This window comes from Equus caballus, chromosome 6 (genome assembly GCF_041296265.1).
Source record: "Equus caballus isolate H_3958 breed thoroughbred chromosome 6, TB-T2T, whole genome shotgun sequence".
NCBI lineage: Eukaryota > Metazoa > Chordata > Mammalia > Perissodactyla > Equidae > Equus > Equus caballus.
The window spans coordinates 2,391,479-2,409,618 of NC_091689.1; the positions used below are offsets into that span (position 1 = coordinate 2,391,479).

Genomic DNA, 18,140 nt, shown 5'->3' on the forward strand with positions numbered 1-18,140 from the left:
TTAATTTCTCTGCTGAAAAATTAGGCGAATTAAATGACTTATGGCTGATGATTTGATGCGTGACCTACGGCTTGATGATTTTCTCAGTCAAGACTCCCTCCCACTCCCATTTGGTGGCAAGTAACAAAACTCATTTAAATGAACTAGAACATTGTGTTCCTTAAGCATCTAAGGATAGACGTGCAGCTGGACCTCATGAAGGCCAGAGAACCAGGAGGTAAACAGTGTCAAAAACTGTTACTGCTATTCTTTCTCTCTTTCCGGATCTTATTTGCCTCTGCATGACTAATTTATCCTTCTGCATCACGAAGGACTGGTTATCTCTACTTCTTATTAACACACATGGTTCAAAAAGGAAAACTTCAGCCCGGTTTAGTATCTCTTCAAGTTCAAGTTTCTAAGGTAGTGTAAGCAGCATTTCTAGATCCCAAGTCCAAATTCTCTCGGGGAGAATCTGATTGGCCCAGCCTGGGTCAACATTTACTCCTCTTACAGGCTTTCTCAGCCTTCAATGTCGTTCACATTTTGTGCCGAATAATTTTTCTTTGTTTGGCTGGGGGTGGGGTGAGGCTGTTCTGTGTGTTGTAGGATGTTTAGCACCATCCCTTGCCCCTGTGTGCTAGATCCCAAGAGATGCTCCCCCTACCGCTTCCCCCTCCCAGTTTGTGACAACCAGAAATGTTCATACATTATCAAATGTCCCCTTGGGGCAAAAATCACCCCTGGTTGCGGGATACCGCCCTGTGACCAAGGGTAGAGCGTCCCCAGAACAGACGTGGCTTCAGTGACTCGCCCTCCAGAACGGGTGCTTCCCAAAGACAGCTGCCTGCTTGGCAATTATCTCCAAAGTTGTTTACTATATGAATAAGAAATATTGGTAGAAATTATGTCTTTTTACTAACTTTTGTAAATTTTTACTAGTGTAACGAAATCTATTAACATAAATTAAAAGTTTCAGAATTTTGAGCACCGTATGTATTGATGGAAAATTTAGTTTTCAAAGTTGGAGAAAACCATAAATGGTGCTTTCCCATTTGACCTTAATACAGTGATTTCCATGATTTGGGCTCATACACCCGCTATCAGTTAGAGAATGATCATTCAGCATTAAAAAAAAAATGAAAGAAAGAAAAAAAGAATCATTTAACTATACTACTACATTTTGCATTTTACAAAAATACACATAAAATGAGATAAGGATGAAATTAATTAACGTAATTTTATTTGATTTTATTTATCACTGGTATTATTAAAAGTACCATATGGGAATTCAGGTCCAGAAAAGATGGCATAGACCTGTTTCTCCCTGCCCTTCTTTGCTAAGAGTAGGGATATCATGGAAATACCGCAAAATGCAATAATGCAAAGGAGAACTTTCAAAAGTGTCAAGGCAAAGGCAAAGTAGTTCCAGACCCACAACTGGAGGAGCGACACAGTAGTAGGCATCTTATGTCCCCCTACCCAACAGATGAAAGGAACCCAAACCAGCATTTCCTAAATGTAAACTAGCAACAGAAAGCAGCCCAGGTAGGCTCGTCATCCCCCAAATCTAACACGTGTCCCTCTTCAACACTAGCTAAGCCTTTGAGCCCCTCTCCCACCAGGAGACCAGCGTTGGTGAGTGGACACACCAGAGGGGCTCAGCACAACAAGCAGCCCAGCCCCAAAGGCTCTGGCCACTCTGTAAAATAACTAAGTAAGTAGGTGAGGGAGTAAAAATTCATATTTAAGTTTGAGAACCCAGAAGTTCTTTGCCATGAGAGGACCAGTGGACCTCTGCGCAGGTTAACAATTTCTGTGGTGACTTGCCACTCCACCACAAAGTATTAAAGCCATTCTTTCATATTTTACTTTTATATTCAACTTTGTGCAAATGGCCACATCAACATTATCCCACCGTTGTGTGCAGCTTGGTTTCAACTTCCTTGCTATTAAAACATTGTCTACAAATCTTATAGCTAATGTATTTCACGCAGTAATCTAGTCTTACTTTAGAATCTTGCTTAAAATTCTTATCAAAACATTGCTGTCATAAAACATTATTTCTATTAAATAGATTAATTTAAGTCTACACTGAGATACTATGTTTCATCTAACCCTTTGACAAAAACCAAAATTTTGATAATACACTGCTTTGCCCAGAGAATATGGAAACGGACACTCACATACATTGCTCCTGGCAGAGGAAACTCTTACAATCTCAACAGAGAACAAGATGTTCATGGTAGTGATCTCTATCCAGCTGCACACACACATCCTTGACCCTGCAAATACTGCTTCTAGAAATTAAAACTACCAATAAATTCACGCACTTACGCATAGAGTAAAAAAAGTCAAGGTGCATCAATGCATGCAAAGAATACTAACATTTGAGTGAAAAACGGACAGGGACATATACATATTTCCTAGTGTATGCATAAATTGTCTCTAGAAGAATACACAAAAGTAGCAAGTAACGTTTGTTGCCTGTGGGTGGCTGAAGGACAAAGGTGGAACAAAAGTGGGAAGAAATATTGACTTTATATTCTATGAATGTTGAACATGAGAATGTCCATAAATTTAAACAATAAATTTAAGAAATCATTTGTTATTGAGAATACATCTTTTTCTACACCTTTTTTCTCTGGTGGCTCACGATAATTACTTTTTTATTTCTTTATTGGAACAGAATCTAACAAATATCATGAACTGAGGCAAATTAGAAATATCTAAATTTTCATCAAAAAGTACAAGTTTCCAAATACCTAATATTTGTATGTTCAGATTTTTAATATTTTCTATACGTCTTCTATGCTAACAAAAGGAATACATTTCAAATAGCCACCATACTGTTTTCCACATATTTCAGCTGTTATTGCAGCAGAAAGAGAAGTCTTTACCATTTATGTGGAACATTTTGTTTTCCTTTTTAAAAAAAACATTTATCCTTGAGATTAACGAAAGTTCAGTGCTGATTTAAGTATCATATGACTACAAGAATTTTGAAAAAATGAGATATTTGTCTTTATATTCAGTATACTTTGTTTTTAAATGTCTTAGCTATGATGATAGCTCATACTTTAATGACTAATACAAGAAACAATATACACTGAGGGGTAGATACATTGTTATTTAGCAGTGAATCTATATCCATAATTCACATAGTTTATATCTCTGTACCTAGAACAGAATGGGTACATAGTGCCTTTTCCTCCCTCTTTTTCTAAGGAATGAGTGGTTGTCTAAGTATTTGGGAAAAGTAATTAGATATTCAGTTAACCTGAAATTGAGTTATTACCATTTTGTATACATTTGGATTTCCTGCTTCCTCTGATGTACAGACTTTCACTTCATAGTTAATATCACCACATCCATGTTGTTATCATTAACAAGAAACCAGAAAGAAATATAAGAAGCAATTATATATTATGTTTCACATGAAAGCAATGAAATTAGCCAGTTTACTTGGATAGAAGCAAATCTACCAGGAGGCAAAAGGTCATTTTCGTGTTTCTGATGAGCAGAGTGTGAAAAGCACCAACTATTAAAATAATTTGACCATTTCATGCCTACGCTTTCTCCCTGTTGAACACTTACAAGTCTGGCAATGATTCTCTGTGGGTCCCCAGCATCGGCCAGTACAGGACTTATGGCAACGTCCACCTGTAGAACAGGAAAAAGCACATGCGCATTACAATCTCTCACTCTTTGACTAGGAATAACTACTGAAAGGAAATATCCCTGCTCCTTTATGAGGATTTTTATGTCCTACTAGAGTTGAAACACAGCTCATAAAATGCCCACTTAAGTAGCAAAATCTGAATGTCAAATACATGTGAAGCTAAAATATAACCTCTTGATATTCAAAATCCTATCACCATTTTATAAGAAAAGGAAATAAATGAATTTGTGGATTTTCCCAGATAGTCTGAAGTAAATATTTACATGAAGTTTCACTTTGACAATTGAACATTTTTATTCTCTTGATCTATTGTACTTGATATAATTTCAAAAGTTCATGGTTTACTAATACCAACAGATATTAAGGATTAAGTCAATAGTTAAGAAGTTGAAGTCTATGAAAACAAGAATATATTCTTACAGACACGTGGCATACCATCAGAACAAAAAGTTACATACATAATTTAGATTATCATTTGTTGCAGAAGGTCATTGAGAGGATGTGACCACCGGCTGACCTGTGAGCTAGACCCAGGCAATTGGAGGCTCCTCCCCAGCCACCCATCCTCACCCCACCCTCACCCCACCCTCACCCCATCGCAGTCTTTGGAATGTGCATCCTACGTACTACTCCGATACTAGCAGCTGTTTCAAGCATGCAGCCTTGGGAGAGTAAGGTGTTGCTGAGACCATCTGGACTGAACACCTAAGTGAATATAGTTAAGGCCTCTATAAAAACTTAAGATTCTGGCCAGTGGATGAGGAAATCTAGTGGTCTTACAGTGCCCCAAACAAGTCTCAAATTCCCTTGCTTATTAAACCTGCCATGTAGCAATCTGGAATGGTCTGCCTGTTTCTTTGGTCTCTCCTTGAACAGGGGCCAATTTGTGAACTAACGTCTCTATATAAGAATTTCAAACTTGTAAAATGTCTAAAGTTTTTCGAAAGCTTAATTTCTATTATTTGATATCTTCTTCTAACATATTTATTGATACTACTTTCATTTTCAAATATTAGCCTTTATTTCCTGTAGTGACATTTGCTTCTTAAGGACTATGCTACGAGTATTTGCCTCAGCAAATATGGTTGTCCTACAGAGAAATTCCCATAAGGACTCGACAAAAGAACATTAGCTAGAAGAAATTGTATAAATGACTTTCTTCGAAGTTTGCTTCTGAATTTCATAGGTTTACTCTAAATTCCATACAAGGGTATGGAATGGGCTTATTTTTAGAATGAAAAGTAGACATGAAAATCAATGAAAGACTAAGGCTTTTTTATAACATATTTATTAAACCTTCTCTGTTAATTTTATAGTATTAATTGTGAAGGGGTAAATGCCTATTCAAGATGCTTATTTTAACAAAGTTAACTATACTATAAAAATTATGGAATAAGGTTAAATCAAATGTTTCCATCTTTCCTTGACCCACAGTTTTTAACTTTTCAAGTTGGAAGACCTTACAACTTGGGCAACTTTCCCCCCCTCTCTCCTTCTGAGACTGCCCAAGTAAGCGTAGAAATGCCTTCCCAGTTAAGGAACAGATCACACTTTCTCAGGCTGAACCTCAGTCCATCCCAATGGTCTGGCCTTCTCCAAGTGAACAGGACTGTTTCCAAGTTAACATAACACTTAGGCTCAATTCCAGTCACCTTCTTAAAACGCTCAGGATCCTTGCCACAACAGAGTTTATTTAAAGCAATTCTGTCTGTGAAGCTCTGCCGCTGACATCACCAGTGTATAATATCCTGTCACTCTGCCATCTGTTTATTTAGATCCAAGCCATTATAAGTACATAATGCAAGCTCATTCTAGCTGTCAGGAAAAGGACTCCATCTGGCCTGAACAATATAACTTTAATCAGAGATAATGATAATTATTATTAAAAACCTACTAGAGTTCTTTTGTACAAAGCTAATAAATCTAAATTGATTTATACCAGCGGAAATTAGAAAGGACTGTGAAACACAATGAGAAGCAGTGAAAACTTTTTTTTGAGTACAAACTTTTTATGAGAAAGTAGCCAATGTTAATGTGTTTCTTTAGATGTGTTAAAATCCTTTAAATCGACCCATTAAGTGGTCTGTTATTTGAAGATATCGGAAGCGGAGGATGATCTATCATTTAATCTCTGACTTCTCTAATTGTGTTTGGGGCTAATAAAACATTTAGCTTTATTCACTGTGGCCAGAGTACTATCTGTAGCTGGAAAAAAGCGAAAAATAGAACCTAGTAACGTTAGACATCTTAATACTCTCAATGTTCCCCTTTTCTCGGATTATATATTTTTTACCTTTTTATTCTTGCGGTGTCAGTTTACCACCCCAAGACCTACTCCAAGATCCAACATAGAAAGGAATGTTACCGGAAATTTTGAATTTTGTTTATGGTTCTTGACAAAAGTATCATGGCAAGGTGCATCTAGGTGCGGACAAGTCATATAGAGTCCACACACACATAAAAAGTTTAAATAATTTAACTCTGTCTATATGCTGTTAGGAGATTTCGTTTGGGAGTTTCCATTTTTTCCTTCATATTTAAACAGAAATATCTATCACTGCTATAATAGGAGGCCAACAACAATGGCTTCTCTTCTGGGATTTTTCTCAGTCTTATATTCCTTCCACCCTTTTTGGAAACAAGAGGAAGTGATCACTTGGCTCACACGTTTCAGAATTCTATTACCCCCAGGGGTGCTGGAGGATGAGGAATGAATGTGCCTCCATAAGTGGTTTCTCCCTCTGCCCTGTTCTTCATTTCACTGGCTGGAGAGTTTGGACCCTTTTGGAATCTGCCCTGGAAGTTTAGCCTTGGTCTTCAAAACTGCGTGATGTATGGGACTTGTGTTAACACTATTTTCACAGAGCTGTTGCAATTAAGTAAATGTCAAAATATCCGACCAAAATCTCTGACTGGAGATATTTCTGAATTAAAGAATTTGCCACACTTTCATGCCTTTTGCCTTGGTTTGATTCTGGTAGATAATAGCGTAATGTAGTTTTATGGACTATTTTGTTTATTATATTTTAAAATCTGTTTTGAGCTTTAGTTCCCAACATTTCTGCTGCACAAAAGTGTGAAAAGGTGAGAGGGTGGATATTTAGCTAGAATAGGAAAAAAAATTTCTATAAAATTTTTCCTACCTTCCTTCTATCCATCTATCCATAAGCATTTCTTGAGCACCTTCTGCATCAGCATAATTGGAACTATGTTAAGTATTAGAGTTAAGCTGAAACAGACAGAGTTACTTACTACCCTAATAGAGTTTAGAATTAAGTAAGCATCATTTCGAAGGGAAAAGGTTTGACTACTCTGTCTAATGTTCTAATGTATGGGTTTAAGAAAAGAAGCCAATAAATCTGAGTTTTTCACAATCCCCTAGCTTAGGAAAGAAGAGCTGGATGAAGCCCGATTGAGTTGGAACATTTCCAATGTAATGCCTGGTGGCTCGGAAGTCTGCTACTTTCCTTAGTTGTTGATTTATCTGTGTGACATCTAAAATGAGATTAGCCTAGAGCATTTCAGTGGAGAGGATAAGTATGGCTTCAAAGGGTCTCTTGTTTGCCTCCTATCAGAAAGAGAAATACTTTAACCACAGCCCAGTATCTTACTGGGGACTTTCTGTCTGTCCTTTATTCTTAGCTATGCAGTACCTCAAGAGGCCTGATTTCATTAGGAAGTGAAACTGCATATGTCACTAATATTTTAGTCTGAATTAGTTTTATATATTACTTCTCTAGTAATATGTTATTTAAATGAGGACTGCAAACAGAATTAGCCAGATTCTAGCCTATGTAAATGGGAGAAATGTTCAGGGGCACTGAGACTTTGCTAGTGTTGTCCAAATCTGCCTATTCCAATCTCAATCTGCTACATGATTCTTTTCCATTGTTTATTGCAATAACACTTTTAAAGCAATGCCGTAAAATATGCCACTTCAAAATAAGAATCTGCCTTTTCCATTCAGCTTAGTGATAGCATAGTCATTTAAATTAATATCCCCACCTCCCATCATTCTGACCCAATCAAAGAGATGAAATATACTATGAAACAAAACTTTAAACAAACATTTCTGTTACTTTAGCAACATTTTAATCTTTTAAAATAAGTGCTGATAATTGCACATCAGCATTATTTTAATTCACAGGCAATCACTTCTGCTTTAACAGTGCATTATTCATCAGAGAAGTTAGCAAAGATGACTAAGTTCACCTTTTATGCTTGTCCAGCAGACGTTACTAAAAATGTAGCTTTTTCAATCGTTTTTAGGAACTAGAGTCTCTGAGCCACTTTGATATTTTTAAGAGTCATAAATTCATGCTGGAATTTTTGCTTGTCTGTGGGACTGCCTGACAGCAGAGATGAGATTTAATATGTACCTCTGGACTGCTTTCTGCAAGTAATATGCCAGGACAGTTGAAGAGTTACAAAATACGAAGTCACTGGCCACCATAAAAGATTTTATCCTCAAACTGCCTCTAGCTAAAGGCAATGCAGTTACAGCCCTTTTAAACTATGGCAGTCTTGACCTCTTAAAACTACTTTTACTGGAGAAAGAGTAAGAGAATATCTTTTTCATGACCATATAACTCAAAAAAAGGAAGAACATTTATTGAAAGTCTATGCCAAAACGGTCCCTGTTCTTGGCCAGAGGATAAAAAGATGAATAAATCAGTGCCCTGCCCTCCACAAGCTTTCAGAAAACAGGCAGAAAAACAGGCAAATAAGTATGATAATCATAATATCGTCTAGAATATAGGTACGTATAAAGTGTAGAGGAAGGATTTGAAAAAGACTCTGCAGAGGGGCGGACATTTCAATTTGCTTTGAATGTCTAGTTTGTCCAGCAGAGAAGGGGAGGGAAGGAGAGTCCTAGTCTGAATGATTAACCTAAACAATGATACAAGGCATGGACGAGCACAACTCCTTGGAGCCATAAGGAACTGTTTAGGGTCCCTTGAGTAGTTTGCACAGGAATAGCAGCTAGACTGTCAGATCACAAAGTGTCTTGAAAGTCTTCTAAACAGGTTGGAGTTTACTCTGTGCAGGTGTCAGGGAGTTGGTCAAGGGTTTGAGCATTGAAATGATGTGGTTTGACTTGCAGGGTAGAGGAGGGTTTCAGGTTATGGTTTCCAAAAGTTACTGTTGATGATTGGGTAGCTTGTGCAAAATGCTGTTTTCATAGTCTGAAGTGAGGTACAGGAATCCACATTTTTTAAAAACAATCCCAGGGATTCTGATGATGATGGTTCTAAGATGACAAAGCATGCATAAGAAACAATGGTTTGGTAAATAATTCCAAATTCTGTTAACATCACGGCCATATTTCGAGACAATACTTTAGATTTGATCAGATGCTTGGTAACCAAAACCACAGAATTAAACAGTGTAAAAACCTAGCAGTCTCTCTCATTTCCCCTGGTTTGCTCCTTGATTTGTGAATATATTTCCATCAAGTTGCATTATTTCCCCAGTAGTCCTAAAAAAATAGATAGCTTTTTTGAGATTTAAATTATTATAAACCACTAGTATGATAGTAAAGTGACAATATGATTCCAGCAAATTATATACTAATAGGGTTTAATGATATTAGCATAATGTGGAATTGCTCTTTTTTCATCAGATGTTAATACATCCCTTGTTCATGTCTGACAATTCTCATTGTCATGTGTTTATTTACGCCCACACTTTTGTTATGTAAATTGACTTCACATTTTCTTTCAGTCTCAACTCAATCTTCCTATCTTACCTCTGATTTGAAAGTTAATTACTGAATGAAAACATTAACTTTTATACATTTTGCTATTTACAAAATGATGGGCAAGTATTTCCACTAAGTAGGAAGACAAAGTTAAAAATTAAGACTATATATAGTTGGAATTTTTCATGTAGCAATACATTAAATCAGGATTAGTAGTTTAAAATGCTTTAAGTAATCACCGGATTGAAAAAGAAATAGGTAATGTCAATCTCATTAAACTTGGCTTTTCTACCAGCACAATCATGTTATTCAGTCAAGTAACCTATAGTCCAAGGATTTAGAGTAGCACAGATACTCATGTGATCAAGATTAATTTTGAACAGCGTATGAAATATATCAGGTTTAGTCTGCAACCTTCTATCCACCCTTTCATCAGGGGCTCAACTCCTGAATGCTAAACCCTGATGGCCGGAGCACACACTATCTGCCCTAGTACCACCTCAGACAGGATTACAGACAGATAGCTAATATACTCACCAGGAAACCTGGCACAAAGAATTGCGCAAAGCTTTGAAATATTGAACCCACTTACAATTTTCATTTTTCCTAAGGACTTCTGTAAACATAAATCAATCTAGAGGAGAAATGAAAGCGGCAGAAACTTCAGGTACAAATAGAAGACTGACAGGCTGGGGTGGGAAAAGCTACAATAGCGCGATTTTTCAAAACCTCCTAAATCACACATAGGGCAACCAGCTACTCTGTTAGCATGTTGAGTTTAGATCTGTTTCTACATACAGACTCAAGTAGAATGGCCAGATCTACATAAATTTCACAGTCAAAAGGAAATTTGATGGTAGTCTATTTAGAATTTAAAACTGTTGATTATCACTTACATCTGTAACTCATGTAGTCACACAAATGTCTGATAGGTTAAAAGTAATCAAAAAGTATATCCAATATATATATTATATATATCCAATATATAAAAGTAATCCAGTATATATTTAGCACAATACACATTGTGCTAAAATGAAATAAACATTACCAGATTAAAGGAATTATCTTTCTCATTGAATGGAAACATGTTATTGAATCGATACAATGAGTTCTGTGATATTGTTGTTCTGTATATTCTGCGCTGCTCCCAGCACGCCTTCAAAATCCTTTAGGCTACTATAATCAATAGAGAAGGACTTCAAAGAGAAAAATTGTACAGGGGCCAAATGCTTTTTGAAAAAGTCATACTATCAATAACAGAAAATGACTCAAATTATAAGGAAAGATAGAATTTTTGCTGAAAAAATAGAAGCTTTCATATTTGATATTGTCAAACGCTTCTTCCAAATTGAGCAATTGGAAAGCATTAATTATCACTGTTTATAGCTGTTAGCACAGAGTGGAGTATAGGAATTCCACCTACTGTGGAACATAATTAGTCCCCATCAATGTCAAATGAATTTCTAAACATATAAACTGTGGGTCTGAACAAATTGGAAAACTTACCAGCAGATTTAAAGAACTAATATTAAGATGTGCCTGATGTTTGAAATCAACAACAGTAATAAGGATAGGTAGATTTAAGAGCAGTTACAAAGAACCAGCCAGGGCCATCAAAAGCATCCAGGAGCATCCTTCAGAGTATAGTTTACCTAGATGGTACCCTCTTAGAAGTCTGCAGTACACAACTTGTTCAGGCTTATGTGGTGGTGGCCCTTCCAGGAACTTTCTAAGAATTTTTTATATATTAACTCATTAATTCTCACATAACCCTATAGGCTGACCGTTTCCAATATGTATATATCCTGCTCAGACCTTGTAGAGTGCAGGCTCATGCTTCCAACTGCTTACAAAACATCTCCACCTGCGTGATTAGCAGGCATTTAAATATTTAAACATCCAAAATTCAATCTCTGATTTTCCCACCCTACCAAAAAATTATCCCCGTAAAGTCTCCTCCATCTCAGTCACTGGCAGCTTGATTCTTCCAGAAGCTCAAGTTAAAAAGTCTGGAGTTATTCTCAGCTCGTCCTTTTTCTCTTACAGCCCAGATCCAAAATCATTAGTGTATCCAGTTGACCCTAACTTCAAAATATATCTAGCATCCAATCATTTCCCACCCCTTGTACCACTCATTTTCTGTCATTTCTTGCTTGCATTAATGCAATAACCACCTAACTGGTGTCCTAGTTTCTACCCTGGCTCCTTTGCAGTCTCTCCTCAATATACTAGTAATTGTGATACTCTTAATCAGAGCAGGTCAAATGCCAATAACTTCCCATCTATCCCAAAGTAAAGGCCAAATGACCTTATAATGGTCTTCAAGGTCCTACAATATTTGGTCTTCTCCTCCAAGCCTCTATAACATTACCTCCTCCCATTTTCCTCCTGGCTCACACCTCTCCCTCTCCTCTCCTGCTGTTCCTAGGACGTACAAGGCACACTCTCCAGTTAGTGCCCTTCTGGTTCCTCTCCCTGAACCTCTCTTTCTCTGAGAGCTTGTCCTCAAATGATTCACATGCTTATTTGCTTTTCTTAGGTGCCACCCCTCAGTGAGGTCTTCTCTGAAACATCCTATTAAATATTCCAGATAGATTTGCTAAATTTTATTTCTAATACATGTTCAAATAAGAAATGTTATAAAATGAAGAATACATAGAAGAAAATAAAAATCATTCATGAATCTTGCAATTTATTGTTGGTCATATTTTTGAAGTATATATAGTGTTTTTAAATTAATATATTTTATCTAGTTTTGTGACCTGCTATTTTCACATGGTATATTCTATCCTAAACATTTTTAGGTGACATTAAATAAATGTGATTTTAATTCTTTTGGTGGATTTACCTCCCATCACACAGACATATCATAATTCAATTAAACATTTTGCTTCATAGAATATTTTGCTGATATGTGTAGGAGAAAAATACGTATATTTTAATGAAAATACACATTAAGAAATATCACTAATTTCTTGTCATATTTTTTAAGAAGATTTGTAGCTCATGGAGAGATGGTTTGGATATCAGAAAGAACTTAACCGTGACTTTCTTTATATCTTTCTGGAAAACACTGATGAGATCTGGAACAGCTGTGTGGATTTGTATATGACTGGCACATGCATCAGAATATTTGATAAAAGGACTGATGTCCTGGCTGGCCTAGATAGATGTGCTGGTTCTAGCCGTGTGCCAAAGCCTCTGTACGTATTTATTATACTTGACCTTTTAGTCACTGAGTAGGATAAAATATTGAAATATGCTTATCATATTTGCAAATGACACAAATCTGGAAGGGGTAGTGATTGCTCATACCTAGGATAGCCGTTAAGTTTTTAAAAAAACTTGGTAGATGAAACGATGAGACAAAAGTAACAATATGAAATTTAATAAGATTGATGTAAATGTCTACATTTGCGGTTATAAATCAGTATTCCATGTAAATATCAACAGATATACACACATGAACAGAGTCTATCTGGCATGAGACAGATCAGAATTTTAATTCCCACTCCGTTATTGGCTGTGTCATTCCTCAGTCAGATTAGTTAACTTCTCTAAGTCTGTTTTTTTAAAAATTTTTCATTTAAGTATTTATCTTATACATGGAAGTTCACACTATGCTGTATAATCCAGTCTAGATATCATCGTCAACATCATCGACTTCACCACACCATCTACCATTTATTGAGCCCTTTCTACATTCCGACTAGTAGACAAGTGCTTTACCCACAGTATCTCTCTTAGTTTGCACAACATCATAACATAAGCACTATTATTTGTCCCATTTTATTGGTATGCAAACAGCATGTCCTTTAAGTGGAACTAGAGACTTGTCTCTTTCTGGCACATCAGCCCATTTTATACATGGCATATTTGCTCATCAAAAATTTTTGTTCTTGCAAATGTTTTTTGTTTCTAATTGGCATTTACTTTGATTCTATTACTTGCTGATTAAGGTTCAGTAGTTAATAAGGCTAAAATAAATGTCAAGTAAATATAAACACATCTTAGTAATTGGCATTTATAATTGTGATAGAAAATTATAGCTCACAGTACAGGGAAGAAAAAATATTTGAAAATATGTCCTATCGAGTACATAATCAATTTACAATATTGTCATTCACTGCTCCAAGTGTTCATATAAGTGCTGGTAAAATGCAGAAAACACATGCTTCGAAATCATTTTTATCTGCATTCAGTCTCCATTATTTATAATTGGGAGCTTGGGCAAGTAACTTTACCTAAGAGCTGACTTCCCTCATTAATAAAATATCGATGTTGATACTTCCTATTTCTGTTAGGGGTGATTAAGCGGAATAACATATGTAAAGTGCTTAGCATGAAATAAGCATCAGTGTTATTTCCCTTCTCCCTCCCTCATAACATTGTATATAAAAATATTAAAGAATAACAAAGAAAGACAAAGTGCTGGAGACAGTCAGCAGAGACGACATGGCAGACAAATCAAGTAATCTGGAGATGGAAGCTGTTATGCAGACAGAGTTGAAACCATCAGTAAGGTACCATAGTCAACCAATAGGAAAGGAGGAGCGTGTGACATCTTAGGAAGTTTGACAGGCTTGACAGACAGCAACAAGTGGTTTAAGAGGCCTCTGCATGCTTCAACAAAGTTTGAAAAGCCATAGTCTCAACAGGAATATTACTAATAACCCAAATACAGTGAAGTCTCACTCTGCTACTAGAATATCACATTCTTGTATATTTCAGCCTAGTGTACATGGAGGGAAGGAAAGAAGGCAGAGAATATTTCAAGGTATGTGTGAGAAAGGGAGAGAGAAATCCATGGCTAGAGCCATACTTTGGATTAGTGTAGAAGATTAGATGTCGTTGATACTGGGATCTCTGCCTATTCCGCGACCCTCATCTGTGAGATTGCCAGTTAGAGGTGCTAATGGATCGCTGAGGAAGCATAACCATCCACATGTTCAGTTTCCGAGTGGTGGCACACTCAAGAAGCATTGTTCAACAGCCAAAATTAAATCAATATAACTTTACTCCTCTCAAAGGGCATTGAATGAGATCCAAACATTGCCCATGGAAGCAGTTCTAAATCCTTCTCAATTCTCACTTTTCTTGCACAACTTTCACTCTGAAGTCTCTCATTCACGACAACTGCATTCTCCAAGCTTTCTCTCTCGCTTTGTGCCTTCCACATCACAAAGTATTCACCCTTCTATCCTCCCCCATTGTATCATCATTACTATGTCATTGATTGACTTAGCCATTCTCCTTAAATATTTTTTCTTCCATCCAGCTCTCTGGTTAAATAATTCTCTTCCCATTTTTCACTATGTATCCTAAGTGTGCATTGCAAAATTCTAGAAGACTTTGTGTGTGTGTGTGTGTGTGTGCGCGTGTGCGTGTGTGTGTGTGTGTGCGCGCGGGCATCTGGAGGTGTAAGGGACAGTTTGGTCCAGTGCATGGAAGAATCAAGCTGGCAGACACAGAATATTTGAGCAGGTAGGAAAGGAAGATCATAAATATTCCCACATTTGTCATTTTTAATCTGTCACAGTAGTCATTACTTGAGAATTGATATACTGGTTCTATTTCACCATGAGCATAAAGAAGGTCCCACCATCTGTCTGTGGCATGGTCTCCTTGAGTACCCTCTGTTGTTATCTGGCTTCCACTTGACAGCTCCAAAAATAGATCTATCTCCTCAATGAATTAATGAAAAATGGATATTATCAAGGGAAAACTGAAATGATTGGAAGTATTGCAAGCTCCTTAAGGGAAGGAACCATTTCTTTTCCACAGTTCCTAAAACTACTCAAGACACAGTAGGCTTTCCAGACTGAATACTCCAACCTTTCCTTTACTAAGAGGCCAGTGTCTTCTTCACACTATAATGCTAACCCAGCTTCTTGACCCTGAGTAAATTTTGAAAGATCTTATCATGTCTGTGGTTTGGGATGTTATAATCATGGCTGGGGCCATTAATCTTGTAGCCTCCCTTTTTCATAATATCTGAGATTGAGACTGAGTTTCTGTTACAGATTGCTAGCCTATAGCAGTCAGTTGGAGAGATGAGATATCACTGAGACAGATAACAAAGAAAAATGGGTAATAAATTGGAAAAGATTAGGAGCTCCATGGCACTATGTTAAACAAAATCTTCTGAGGTATAGCAGCCAGAAGTCTCACCTTGTGTTCCACCATTCTTTCATTTGCCAAAGGGACTCAGCTGATTTTATACATCTATATATTTTTCCCCAAGTCCTCACATTTAAAATAAAAACAACGACATTAGGCACATTTCTAAAATGCCACTGTAAGCCTAAGGAATGAAAATTTGATTTTAAAATTGATGGAGGTTATAAGAAAGTGACCCAAAAGGCATTACAGTAAGTAATAAGCCTAAAATGTCTTCGTGTAAAATGTTTTCATTAATTTGCCTTTGAAGTTCACACACAAAAATTGAAATTCAAGAATAATGGACTTATAATACATTTTTAAAATAGGATTCCATCAACAAGGTATTTCAATGGAGTTTCTTGTTGATGTACTACTAGACAGGTCTGGAAGGTGAGTTATTATTTACAGAAAAAAAAAGATAAATAATTCGTAAGCCACTGCATATCCATCTATCGTATTCCACTGCAAAATGATTTCAGCCTAAATATCAGCCCCACTATCTATCATTCTGCCTCAGCTCCCTGTTTTCTAAAATATAGTGTTGGTTTTGTAACCATCTGAAATACAAAACCTCCAGATGGAATCCAAGTCCTTCTCAGGTAGTATATTAAGGAGTTAGTCATAGCGTAGATGGAATGCAATTGTGTCATGTAGCAGTCACTATTCTAGGTGATGTATTTCTCATGACAATCTTAGGAGGAAAGTACTACTCCAGATGAGGAAGCTGAGGCCAGACAAGTTTAGTAAGTTGCCCAAGACCACACAGTAACTGATAGTCCTGAGACAGGCTGGAGGTTGGAGCTTAGAAATATCAGTTCCTGATTCCATGTTATTAACCAATATAACCAAGGGTCTAATTTATGTTAACAGAATACAAGGATACAACAGTCATGTGGGAGAAAGGAAAACAGCATACACATAGGAAGACAAACTTTATGTAACAATAAGACTTGATTTCTGATAGGGTTAGTGCAAATATTAAGGAAATTCAATGGATTTTTAGGAGGCCAAGAAATCATTAGGCAAGGATGTAGAATGCCATGATTAACACAGACACTTATTCAAAGTAACCTAGGGAATGACTTGCATGGAGTTAAAAAAGATGACTTTGGGTCACTTGCCAAAATCTTTGATGTAAGTGGGGAATGAGCAGTATTTAGCAAATGACCTCAATGGGCAGGCTGGAGGGTGCTATAGGTAGATGTCAAGAGCATTAAAAAAGGTGTATTTCCAAATCGATAAGGAGATAAGGAAATGGAAAGATATTGCATGCACATGGATTGGAAGAATAAACATAGTTAAAATGTCCATACTAGCTAAAGCAATCTACAGATTCAATGCATTCTCAATCAGAATTCCAATGACATTCTTCACAGAAATAGAACAAAGAATCTGAAAATTCATATGGGGCAACAAAAGACCTTGAATAGCCAAAGCAACACTGAGAAACAAGAACAAAACTGGAGGCATTACAATCCTCAACTTCAAAATATGCTACAAAGTTATAGTAATCAAAACAGCATGGTACTGGCACAAAAACAGACACACAGATCAACGAAACAGAATTGAAAGCCCAGAAATAAAACCACACATCTACAGACAGCTAATCTTAGACAAAGGAGCCTAGAAGGTACAATGGAGAAAGGAAAGTCTCCTCAATAAATGGTGCTGGGAAAACTGGACAGCCACATGCAAAAGAATGAAAGTAGACCATTATCTTTCTCCATACACAAAAGTAGACTCAAAATGGACCAAAGACTTGAAAGTAAGACCTGAAACCATAAAACTTTTAGAAGAAATTATAGGCAGTACACTCTTTGACATCAGTCTTAAAAAGATCTTTTTGAATACCATGTCTACTCGGACAAGGAGAACAAAAGGAAAAATAAACAAGTGGGACTTCATCAGACTAAAGAGCTCCTGGAAGGCAAAGTGATCAAAATGAAAAGACAACCTACCAACTGGAAAAAAATATTGGCAAATCCTATATCCAACAGGGGCTTAATCTCCATAATAGATAAAGAAGTCACACAAGTGAACTGTAAAAAAATAAAAAGCCCAATCAAAAAGTGGGCAGAAGATATGAACAGACATTTTTCCAAAGATGACATACAGATGGCCAATGGGCACATGAAAAGATGCTCAAAATCACTAATCATCAGGTAAATGCAAATCAAAACTACACTTAGATATCACGTTAAGCCCATTAGAATGGCTATAATCACCAAGACAAAAAGAAACAAATGTTGGAGAGGTTGTGGAGAAAAGGGAACTCTCACACACTGCTGGTAGGAATGCCAATTGGTGCAGCCACTATGGAAAACAGTATGGCGATTTCTCAAAAAATTAAAAATAGAAATGCCATATGACCCACCTATCCCATTACTGGGTATTTATCCAAAGAACTTGAACTCAACAATACAAAGAGACTTATGCACCCTTATGTTCATTGCAGCATTATTCACAATAGCCAAGATGTGGAAGCAACCCAAGTGCCCATCCACTGATAACTGGATAAAGAAGATGTGGTGTATATGCATACAATAGAATACTACTCAGCCATAGAAAAAGACAAAATCATCCCATTTGCAACAACATGGATGGACCTCGAGGGTA

The 18,140-nt window shown here is 36.7% G+C and overlaps 1 protein-coding gene across 6 annotated transcripts in view; it reads right to left on the bottom strand.

The window, feature by feature from the left end:
* ERBB4 (erb-b2 receptor tyrosine kinase 4) overlaps positions 1–18,140 on the bottom strand; it is a 1,102,331-nt gene that overhangs the window by 340,460 nt on the left and 743,731 nt on the right. For all 6 annotated transcript variants that reach the window (XM_023644065.2, XM_023644064.2, XM_001488767.6 and 3 more), the window contains exon 5: positions 3,577–3,642. In XM_023644065.2, the coding sequence (XP_023499833.1) occupies positions 3,577–3,642 (66 nt within the window). The remainder of the gene's footprint in view (positions 1–3,576; positions 3,643–18,140) is intronic.